This window comes from Pectinophora gossypiella, chromosome Z (genome assembly GCF_024362695.1).
Source record: "Pectinophora gossypiella chromosome Z, ilPecGoss1.1, whole genome shotgun sequence".
NCBI classification, from domain to species: domain Eukaryota; kingdom Metazoa; phylum Arthropoda; class Insecta; order Lepidoptera; family Gelechiidae; genus Pectinophora; species Pectinophora gossypiella.
This window is the reverse complement of record NC_065433.1, coordinates 7,911,377-7,924,215: the sequence shown is the minus strand read 5'-3', so window position 1 is coordinate 7,924,215 and position 12,839 is coordinate 7,911,377. Positions and strand designations below refer to the sequence as shown.

Below are 12,839 nucleotides of genomic sequence, written 5' to 3'. Positions count from 1 at the left end.
CACAGTTGAGTTGCATGATTGAGTGTGCTCCTGACCCCCAATCAATGACGTAGTCGTAGAGAGTGTAGTCATAAAGTTGGATATCAAATAAAAACTAGTTTTTACAAGCTTTTTTAGGTACCATGTAATTGGGTAGGTTCCTAGGTCAAAAATAAATTACCAAATTGTGATTAATACTAAATAAAGACAGATCTATACCTGTAATGAGAGTTGTAAGATTGTAAGTTGTAAGATCTAAAGGTGACAAAAAAACGTATTTTTTTTCTATTTAACATATTTATTAATTAATTAAAATAAGTAGGACATTTTGTATCGTTTTTCTATGACGTCTCAGGTTGCTTTTTCAAATAAATAGTAGTTTCGTGTTTTGACGTTTAGCAAAACGTAAGTGATTTGACTAGTTCGAAACTACCCTATTACAGGTTACAGGGGTATCTAAAGAAAGCTTGTAAAAACTAGTTTGAAAGTAGGTATAATGTCAGTATTTCTGGCATGGCTGGCAGTAAGATTGTGTAGCATAATTACTACTGAGATATTAGCGTGCTTTAGTTTGTCGATCGTTTCCGATCGGCAGCGCAAGGGGAATCTAGGTTACGAGCTATTCATGCATCCGTTTTACGAAAGACTTAAATACAAAGTAGAAAGCTACTCGACACGTCGGGTCGCCAAGCTTGATTTCCAAGTCAAATACATTTCCATTTTACGATTAAAAAAGTTTTCCGTTCCGGGATCGCGATTCAACAAATTATTAAGAAACGTATCGTATCGTTAAATCTTGACTTTATTATTTCACAATCATCAATTTAGATTTGGTACTTGTGAGTCTTGTGATGTATACTATTTGGCTTTGCGATTGAAGGCTCTGTTTGAGGCCTGAAGCGTGTTTGGAGCCCCGGGGCAAACTCGACGTATCCTCGAGCGCGAAATCATTCGATGCCTACCTAATCTAAGTGTTTTTGTCTGTTGGCAAACCTAATAAATAAATAAATAAATAAATAAATAAATCTCGGGCCGCCAACTGCACATGCCACCTCGCCTGAAGGGACGACCCCTGATTCGCAAATCTTTTTGAATTTCCATTTCCGTGAAATCGTAATATATAAGGACTTTAGACCTTCACTTACTCTTTAGCCCTGTCCTGATGACCATCAACTGTCGGTATGTCAATTCAACTTCAACTATTTATTCATATAAATAAGTTGTACTTAATTAAAGCACATAATAACGGGTACGGGTAATAGTTGTACTTACCTACCTACTGTATTGGGCTATTTGAAATAAATATTTTTATTTATTTATTTATGTGTAATTCCAAACATACTTAATCAAAATACAATTTTGTGTTTAAAATAACATAAGTAGGTTATAAAGTATAGTATAAACCTGTCCTTTTGAATATACTTACTTAAATATATGTAAGTATTTTGTTTTATTTTATTATTACCAGCACAGGTGTATAATCATACCCTTACAAATAAAATAAAATTTAGTAATGTAGAGCTACAAAAGATTAAGCAACAGAACATTATATTAGTCTGGACACAGAGGGCTACCCGCCGCCCACTTTCTACTGAATTATAACTGGAGAGCTCCATACAGGGAGTTCTGTAATTGAAGTACCTACACCACAAAATATTTTTTGACGTGTATTGTTGTTTTATTATTCAAATTTAACGTGTTTTGACTAAGACAAAATGATTTCGGTCCATTGTTATTAAAATAACTGCAACAGCACATCTTGTTCATATTTTTTTAAAACATCAGTTGGGTAACAGAATTTAATTTACCTACAGTTTTATATGTTTAAAAGAAACCTACCTACTATATCATTTAAAAAGAAAATCGTTCTGATTTGATAGCACATTATATTCAAAAGCTTTTTTTTGACGTGATTTATTGTAGATTTGCCGCAGATGGCATTAACTACTTGGTCGGAGATATCCAAAAGCCGTAACGGGAAAGAATAGAATTAAAAATAATATTCTGATCAATGCCATATAGGTATTTTTTTTTTGCAGACGTTCACGTCGCGTCATTGATTGTTGTACTTACTTATCACAGTTTTACGACATACCATTATTTAATTGGACGACACTCTGTATGTGCGTCGTACACCTGTTCCAGTACAGCGGTTAAATAACTCCAAAGAACTTTACAAATATTATGATTCCTTTAAGAACGGTTTATATCACACGGGCGTCGGCCGTTTTAATTTCGTACTGGGTGATACGAGACGTCGCAACGCATCATGTGATATTTAGCTGTAATATACTTATCACAACGGAAACACAACGCATCGTGTCGCCCTTATTTATTTAACACACGAGATCTGTGTAATGAAACCGCAGGTATACAAAATGAGCTCCATACACCCAAAATGTTAGACAACTTATAGAAAAAAGAATCATAAATATCATATTCTCAAGGCAAAAAAGGTCTTTTGAATTACGCGAGTACCATGCCATGACGAGGGATCATCATCATCATCACTAATTTACGTGGCACGCTCTTGTCAGTGTAGCATTCTCCATGCTACTTTTTTAGGGAAAAGTAGTGCAGTGGTTTCCCTCTTGCCTTCTGCCCCACAGTACTCTGTACGACGCGAGTGGGGTGGCGCCCAAAGTAGTCTATTTCAAAGGCGTACTAGGACTCCTGTCCTCCGCCCCTGAATAGTACTGACAGTTACTGCTGCCCTCTGTCAGGTTACAGGCTACAGATTGCACTCCGATTTCCTTCCTGCACTGCCGTACCGATGGATTTCCGCAGGTCTTCACCAGGGTTTCTACGTTATACCCCGTAGGTCCCTACTCGATTTCAGCCACCATCTCTCTCTGGCCTACTCAAGTAAGAGGCGGCCAAGCCCGCGGCGATGGCGCGCCGAACAGGAATTGCCGCAGTGGAGGGCAAAGTATATGACTTTGTTTCCCCTGGGGCCTGGTTAATAGACGAGGGATCAAAGAACAGTAAACCAAATGAGTACTAATGAAAGTCTCAAGAATGTAGGAGAAGTAATGATCAACTTGCATTATGTTATATACTTATGTACTTAAATATAACTAGAAGGGGATTGTGTATAGGAAAAAGAGGAAATATGATAGGCATATTTTTTTTATAAGTACATATTTTTTTAAGAAATTCTTTACATTTATTATATATATATTTAGTGTGTGTATCAGCTGTCGTCTTACCTAATACCATAATTCTTTATTCTATGCCAGTACTTTACTTTCTAATACCTGTGCTAAGACTATAATGCGGTAACCATATCCAACGCTAGGTTATGAACAATAAGCTTAGGTGGGATGTCTCTAACGTAGCTAATATTGTAGACGTAAAATACAATTTAGAACTTTCTTTCGAGACAATACGGGGAAAAATATTCCAATTTTGTGTCGCCCAAGACTTGTAAACAAGGTGAATAATATAAAATTGCACACTGAATCTGGAATCACGTCTTATGTGTTTTGCTCTGTGAGATTACTAAAAGAAACCAAACAATGAAGCCTTTATTATGAAGGTTTTAAGGCTTTTGTGCAACCTCAAAATATAAATGATAAATCCATTTATTAAGTTAACTTCTTCTGTCGAATTAAGTATAGATTTTCAGTATAAAGTGACATGAAGGGACGTTGAAAATATATCCTCGCTTTTATTATTCCGCTTAAGTATATGGAAAACCCCAAGATGACTTAACGAGATATAATTTATTTTATTGTTTGTGAATAGAGAAAAATGCAACCCAATATAACGTCGCGTGCCGGGGCTACAGACATATAGGTATGATCCGATATTGTATGTTTCTTGAAATTATTATAAATTAAAGAAATCACTAAAATACAATACACAATTCTTTATTGCACAAAAGGAACATATTATGACACAGGAACACTAATTAAACAAACATACAAAAAGCGGCCTTAATACTGAGATAGCAATTTCACAATATCCTCAGAAACTCCTCCGAATGGTCTATAACTACAAAATAACATAGACTTATTTAAAAAAGGTGTTTTTGGGCATTCATTATATGATATGAAATCTGATTCGTAATAGAACTTCGGAAAGGAGTCCTAGTACGGCCACAGATTAGAAATAGGCGCCATTCCAGTCACGTCAGACAGAATACTGCGGGGCGGAAGGCAAGAGGGAAACCACTGCCCTATTTTTTCCCAAAAAAAGTAGCATGGAGAATGCTACACCGACAAGAGCGTAGCTCTTAAATCAGTGGTGGTGTGATCACTTTAAATAGTTTGTGATAACAGATTAGATCTCAGTTCCCGGGATTTGAACCTGATATTTGAAATGCAAGACGCGATTGTGCCACTCGCGAGTAATTGATGTAGAGAACCTACTTTTGACATACTCAGACAAAGTTGCGGATTAGATATTTCGATGTTTTCTCTTTGTGAGATTTTCCTAAGCACTGGTGAGTGTTGTAAAAAGCAATAAGACATTTCTTCTTATGTTATACTCTGTTTTATAATAAGTAAGTCGTTTCCGCATTGTAGGTTATTTGTCATTAACATCTGGGGCTGGTGCAGCAACTACGCAGTTTATGTCGTCTGAGTTTGAACAGATATTCCCGGGATACAGAACAGGAAACATTAAAGTTGTCGCTTTCATATCTATCTTAATGGAAAGAGAAACAAGAATTAATTATGTTGAAAGTAAAGCTTTCTGCGATTATACATCTTTGATAGTGCTTTGATATCTTTGGAGTGGAAAGCTGATTGTGACCGCAGAACCACATAATTCTATGAAGTGAACCAGTCATCTTCATTAACTTAAGACCCACGCTCGTGTCAGTGTAGCATTCTCCATTCTTCTTAGGGGCCTATTAAGTACTTAACTTGTTTATAGACACGATCTTCGCCTTCTCTTTAAATTGTTACATGTATCACAAATATCACTTTGTGATCCCTAGCTTGGTTAGGAAATTACAAGCTGATCACCTGATTGTCCGAAAGTAAGATGATCCGTGCTTTGGAAGGAACGTTAAGCCGTTGCGTTGGTCCCGGTTACTACGTACTGATGTAAGTATGTAGTCGTTACATGAGCCATGTCAGGGGTCTTTGGCGGCTCAATAATAACCCGGACACCAGGGTTGATAAGGCTGGTAGGTATTCCACCTCACAACCCACACGATAAGAAGTTACATGTACTCGTAAGCTTTCCTTGGATCTTCCCCATCCTCTCTTTCCTTCTGTCTTCCCTTACGTGTTGTTTCTTTTTAATAAATGAAGTGTACAGTCAAGAGCAATATCATGTACCCACTTTAGAAACCTCTCGCACTATCATATTTAACATTTCATGAGACTTACGGTTTAATTTGTCAAAAAAGTGATTGTGACATGGTTTCAAAGTGTATACATATTAGTACTCGTGACCGTACCAGTAATAAAGTCATCATCATCATCATCAGCCCATTAACGTCCCCACTGCTGGGGCACGGGCCTTCCCTATGGATGGATAGGGAGATCGGGCCTTAAACCATCACGCGGGCCCAGTGCGGATTGATGGTTATTAACGACTGCTAATGCAGCCGGGACCAACGGCTTAACGTGCCTTCCGAAGCACGGAGGAGCTCGAGATAAAAACTTTTTTTGTGGTCACCCATCCTATGACCGGCCTTTGCGAAAGTTGCTTTACTTCAACAATCGCAGACCGAGCGCGTTAACCGCTGCGCCACCGAGCTCCTCAAGTAATAAAGTAAACTAAACTTATTTGCCAATATTTTAACACCTTTTATGCAAGTGTGTTGGATGCATCATTAACCGCAGTCAGGGAGTATTATTAGATCATTATAATAATTGCCGCGCTGGACTAATAATTTCATAAGTGATTCCAATAAATGACCGATACCGGTTGTTTGACGATTTCTAACAATACCTCACGGATTACTTGGAAGATAGGTTGGTACTTAGTATAATTTATAAATCAAACGCTTTTCGATAAGAGGCTTTTCAATTCGGTATCTTCTTAAAGAAGTGGATTCAATTTGAAATAATGGATGAAACAGCTCTTTAGGTTTCATCTTATATTATACATGTATTTGAATTGTAGATGGAAGATTCATTTTGGACTCCTGATGTTTACATTTGGTTAGGTTAGGTTAGTTATTATATATCACATCATCATGATCAGCCCATTACGTCCCCACTGCTGGGGCACGGGCCTTCCCTATGGATGGGTAGGGAGATCGGGCCTTAAACCATCACGCGAGCCCAGTGCGGATTGATGGTTATTAACGGCTTAACGTGTTTTCCGAAGCACGGAGGAGCTCGAGATGAAAACTTTTTTTTTTGTGGTCACTCATCCTTAGACCGGCCTTTGCGAAAGTTGTTTTACTTCAACAATCGCAGACCGAGCGCGTTAACCGCTGCGCCCCCGAGCTTCTCATATATTATAACATAAAACTAACGTACAATTGATGTTAGTTTCAAAATATACAATACAATTACTTACATGGCGTACAGTGACTCTCTATGGCGTATTTAAATTGACTTGGGTTTATTTTCTTCTCTACCTGCCACAGTAGCTTTGAAATGCTACGTGAAGACGACTACGGCTACGCCGTAGCAATATCAGCGTAAAACGCTACGACGCGGGACAATCGCTGGTAACGACGACGAGTTTGCAATTCAGCAACAATTTCTCAAGTGAAGTAAATTCACACCGATGTGTAGTGCGAATAGGACAAAATCGAAACAAAGGCAAAAATAAACTAAATTAAATGCACGTTTGTGGTTTACGAGTACTTTTTAAATGAGTAAATTAAAATAATATGTAAATTGAATGGAATTTACAGTATGTTTCGTACTCAATTTTGTTTCAGTCCAAAGAAAAGTAAGAAATTATATTAATGGCATCCGATTTCGTAAAGGAAGTTAATTAATTATACGAGGCGCCACGGCGCGCATTGATTTCTTACTTTCATACTTACTCTCTCATGGTATCGATAGTTATGGAGTTAGAAACGTTGAAAGCAGTTTGCGGAACGGTGTAGCCGATGATTTAGTGTAAACGAGCGAGCCTGCGCCCGGCGCGGCGCCCCGGCCGCGTTCCGGGGTTCAAATGTTTAATCGATTTCAGACCTCGCATATGTTACCGCAAGTTTGTAAACCAATAAATGATGCTACCCAAACCAAACTCCCTCCTAACTCCCTCAAATTGAAATACTTGCTTGCTTACATTACACTATTTCGTATGACTTTGTAAAGCATTCATGTAATAATTTTAATATTAGTTGCACTTGTCGACCTCTCTTCAATGATTATATTCTTGACCGCGGTAATAAACGCAGAGACAGACATATCGTGGGGCGGATTGGGAATTGGTTAGTTTCCTAGGTTAAAGATAAATTTTGAAATTCTGATTACTAAATAAAGACAGATTAACTTATTTATGAATTTCAATAAAGAAAAATGTAATATTAAGTCCGACATTTTGTCACGTTTTTCTATAACGTCAGAGTTTGCTTTTTCATACAAATTCCGTAGTGATTTCGTGTTTTGATGTAGAGTAACTGATTTGACTAGTTGGAAACTATACTATTGTAGGTGTAGTGCTACCGGTAAACGAACCCCATGCAAAACGTAGTCTAGGGCAAAAGTTAGTACAGTAGTATCGGTATTTTTATTGTAACTTGAAAAAATACTCATTTGACGTTTTTTCCCGCGTGCCCTGATGCCTGTACGCGGGGCGAGGGGGGGTTGGGCTGATAAGCTATGACATGCCATGGAAAGGAAATGATAAAAAAATGTATAATACTCATCATAAATAAATAACGATGTGTTCTAAGGAGGTGAAATTAAAATTCTATAACATTCATTATAAATGAAGTGTTCCAGTCTTTCGATTTGTCCTTTTAAGAGGAAATGGATAGTGGAAGTTCACGCAGACGTAGACGTAGTTTGCCGATGGAACGAACGAAATAACGTGCGTGGTACAGAATGTTGGGGAACCTATTTTATCCGTGATTATGCTCATCCAGTTGTAAAATGGAGTTGTTTCGAGAACAAACCATTTTACTTTAACGGCTGGCAGGTAATCCGATTGAATCCACAGATATCATTTATTTTAGAAGATTATTGGAGTAGCAGCCCAATATCCGGCAGCCCTCAATATTGTTATTTGCTAACAATGCGGCATTTTGTTATGATTCCGCTTCAAAGTATCATGTCACAAATTTGAAGGTTCACGGCCTCTGTGGTCCAGTGGTACGTTAGGCTCACGATCCGGAGGACCCGGGTTCGAATTCCGGTGGGGAAATATCACAAAAATTACTTTGTGATCTGTAGTTTGGTTAGGACATTACAGGCTGATCTAAGATGATCCGTGCTTCGGAAGTTACGGTAAGCCGTTGGACCAGGTTAGGTTACTACTTACTGATGTAAGTAGTCGTTACATGAGTCATGTAGTAGGGGCCTTTGGCGGCTCAATAGTAACCCTGACACCAGGGTTGATGAGGTCATTTATGACATTTAAAGAGACATACGGTTTAATTTGTCAAAAAAGTTAATGAGACATGGTATCAAACTGTATACATATTAGTACTCGTGACCGTACGCAACATTTTCAATTAGTTGCATTTACATTTAGTTCCGTGACCAGGGAGCTCTAGAAACTAGAATTAATTGGAGGTTTGTGTAGGAAGCGAATGCGGCTTCGTCACGTTGCCCGTGAAAGCCAAAGACAATATTCGCTTTGCACGATGGAGCGCTTACACTGCCGGCTATGCAGATAATGCAAACCTATTTGGTTGCAGTGGCTTCGACACCACATCTAACTACCATCAAAATGTTGGTGTGCTTAATTAAATACTGGATTGGCGTCGCCATACTACAATTTCGTACACAGACATGCATCTTTTATGTTTGATTTTGGGTATACATTATGACTCTTGTTATTATACCTAGGCACAAGTGGCACAACACATCTTCCACCCATTATAGAGGAATTGGTTGAGGCTTTTACTGTACCAATATTTTCTGTATTTTTCTGAAAAATAAATATTTTACTTAATACTTTCTTATTATTCTGATCGAAATAAAGAGACATTTACAGAGTGAGTAAGTTTTGTTCGTGTTTTGTTAAAACTAAAAATAAAATTCTGTGTCTAACATCCGTGACAACCATAGACTCCGGTGGCAACTAAAAAAGTTTATGAAGACGTGTGTTACATTTGGAAGAGATGCTTAAATATAATTTTAAGATACTTACATTTATTTATAAAACGGTGTATGAAGAGACTAAACGGTCGCCGGTCTCATTTAGCTTTTTGGTGGTGGTGCTTTCGACCTTGTAATGTAACCACGTTGTGGTTAGGGCAGACAGTCCTTGGGAGGCACTCGTTTATGCATGTACCAGAGAGTGGGTAGTAAATGGATGTGTAATTGTATGTATAATATTAGCGCGTGGATCGCCATTAAGGCCAGGCACGCACTACGAGTTTTTCGCCGCGCCGCAGAAAAAAGCAGCGGCATAATGTCGCACTGTAATTCTGTACCAAACAGTTTTAAATTGTATTGCGCGCACTTAACGGCAGAGCCGCCGTAGCGGGGCAGTATTACAGTGCGACATTATGCCGCTGCTCTTTTCTGCCGCACGGCGAAAAACTCGTAGTGCGCACCTGGCCTAAGTTTTACAGTTTTATTTCTGCGCGATTTCTTTTCGTAACAATCTTACGAACGCAGTTGTCTATCAGCCATTAAAAATGGTCATATAATCCATCATACACAAACTTATGCCCGGCCAAGTAGTTAATGCCATTTGCGACAAATCTACAATAAGTCACGTTAAACAAATCAAACTTATGGTGACAAAGGATCAGCCTCCGATCACCTCAATAGAGCTCGGTGAAATACAGATACTTAGTTCATCATGGCATCATGCGATGTCTTTACCGTTGACTACCCTAATTGGGAATATACTTGTGAGCTTATATTTATTTTTTATTTTTTTACTTCTATGCACCTAAAGCAAGATAATCCTGCAGCCTGGACACGTATCTCAAGCATCTTGTACGTTACCTACTTTATTATTTTTCATCTCCGTGTGAAACTCGATGCAATTTCTACAAAACACATGAATGCTTGCAACAAGCTTACATACATACTTTGGCCATAATCTTACAAGCAGGTACTTACTTATGTTATAAAAATAGTTAATTGCGAATAGTTTAAGTGTATTAAGTAAAGAGCCCCGCGAAACGGTTACAACAAATGTTGTTGATTTGTGAATACATGTAGAGGAAGCAAGAGAAGTGTGTCAGGATCGAAGCAAATGGAATTCCTTAGTCTCTGCTTACCCTGGTGGGAAAAAAGCGTGAGTTTATGTATGTATGTTATGTATGTTGAGACATAATCCTTATTTTTTATTAAGAATATGGGATTCTTTGATCTTAATGTAAATATTACTAACGTCTACTGAAACTGATGAAATGAGCTGAATCACAGCGCTTTGTGGTTGGCTTTTCAACTACCTAATTGACAGGAGGTGTCAGTTTCAGTGAATTACAATCGCACAGATCGCACTTGCTTAATAGGAATTGCGTTCGACGTTGGAACTAATAGGTATTACTGTTGTTTGTGTTTTGGTTTCGAGAGTTGGCAGCCGTCATGGTCGGGTTTTCATTGGAAATCCGATGAAAACTCACGAATTACTTAATTAAATCTGTCAGCTCCGTTGTCTGCGGCCATTATTGATAATTACACCCCGCGCCAACATTACACAAACCTACGCTCGGTTCGGCCCTGTTATGTATACGGTCTCTCATATGAGTGCAACGCTTTTCTGGAAGCCTTTATGGTACATAATCGTAAATATTGTCTAAAAACTTCGCAGTGTGAATGCGATTTTCAGAGTTCGAATTCATATTTGGTTCATAGTTACTTAGTAACAACCTCCGTGGTCCAGTGGTTGCAACAGCTCAAGATCCGGAGGTTCCGGGTTCAAATCTCGGTAGGGACATATCACAAAAATCACTTTGTGATCTCTGGTTATGACATTACAGGCTGATCACCTGATAGTCCAAAAAGTAAGATGATCCGTGCTACGGAAGGCAGGTTAAGCCGTTCGTCCCGGTTACTATTTACTGATGTAAGTAAGTAGCCGTTACATGAGCCATGTCAGGGGCCTTTGGCGGCTCAATAACAACCCTGTCACCAGGGTTGATGAGGTTGGTAATTGACCTCACAACCCATACGATAGAAGAAGAAGAAGTATCACGTAGTTTTCAGGATTCGTACCCGGTTAAGGGCACTAGATTCGTCCCCCATTACATGCTTAAAATATAGCTGACGAGGAGTGGGTGAATTATTATACTCTGCCTACCCTTTCGGGGAGACTGGCTTGATGCTATGTTATGATGTTATGTCCTTTTGTGTTAACTAGATTTATCATGCTTGTGATAGTGTATGAGGGATTCGAACTTGCAAGGTTGGTGTTACTAGATCATAACAGGGATAGTAGGGTGGAGGAGGTAGGTATGTAATGTTACAAGTATAAGTAGATTATTATACCTTATTCTATGGTACAATGCCACAGTTCAAGAGCACGGCATTGGTTTGTGGTTTGCTCAAAGCTTTCTAAGATCGATAGTCGTCTGGCAATTTCTAGCTGCTTCACCTTGCTGTGTTTGTTACATTGTGTTTTGGTTATTGGTAACCCAAGGTGGTCCAAGAGACAATGCGAATTATGTTTAGGTTGCTGTATACAACGAGCGGTGGGCAACAGATCATTTGGAAAATAAATTTGATATGTGATTAACACTTTCTTGGACACTAAACGGGTTATTGACCTTGGGATCACCACCACCACGGCTATAGACGCACTGTCCTTGAAAGTGTTAACATAATAATTCTATTCTTCATTCATGTGTTATAAAAGATGATTCATAAATATTTATAAGCGTGCCGGAGTAATAAATAAAGGAAGGTCTGTACCCAGCAGGGAGACGTAGGTACGCAGGCAGTTTATTTAACGTAGACTTCCGTTCCTGGTACATAATTCAATGAAATATTAAACGAAGTTAAGTGAAACTGCATTAAAGAGCAAACTACCACTGCCACTAACGCAAAACGCAATGTTGTGGGGTGACAGTGTTTGTTGAGCCCATTGAAGTAGCTAGACAACAATTTGAGGCGTAACACATTGACCTGACAACATTTTCATTATGTCATTCACTGGGCCCTTTGCCAAGGTTTTTCTTGCAGCTTGCAGTTGTGAGAAGCTGCAGTAGTTTTAGGCGGATGAGAATTTCGTTATGTAAAAATTGACGATTCAAAGTGTAACTATGTTACCTACTGAATAAAGATATTTTTGAATTTGAATTTTGACTACTCGGGCGGACACGACATGTCCAGCGGATGTGCCGACCGGCTAATCTTCTTCTATTGTGTAGGTTGTGAGGTGCACCCCATCAATGGTGTCAGGGTTATTATTGAGCCTCCATAGGCCCCTGACATGACTCATGTAACGACGGCGTACTTACATCAGTAAGGAGTAACCGGGACCAACGGCTTAACGTGTCTTCCGAAGCACGGATCATCTTTATTTCGGACAATCAGGTGATCAGCCTGTAATGTCCTAGCCAAACTAGGGATCACAAAGTCATTTTTGTGATTTGTCTCCACCGGAATCAACCCATTTACGTTTTGAAGCCACCCAAATTATTGGCAGGTACTTGCAAGCGAAGAACCAGCTGATGGCCGAGCTGGACACGCAGATCCGCGAGGAGAGGAAGCTGAGTAGCTCGCTGAACCACAAGGGCCGCCTTATCATCGAGATGAAGACTGCGCTACAGCAGATCAACCAGCTGCTCTCCGCCGTAGGTAATG

The 12,839-nt window shown here is 39.0% G+C and overlaps 1 protein-coding gene across 1 annotated transcript in view; it reads left to right on the top strand.

The window, feature by feature from the left end:
- Positions 1-12,839, top strand: part of LOC126380516 (uncharacterized) — a 55,771-nt gene that overhangs the window by 28,175 nt on the left and 14,757 nt on the right. Inside the window, exon 8 of the mRNA XM_050029978.1 lies at positions 12,682-12,833. Coding sequence (XP_049885935.1) covers positions 12,682-12,833 — 152 coding nt within the window. The remainder of the gene's footprint in view (positions 1-12,681; positions 12,834-12,839) is intronic.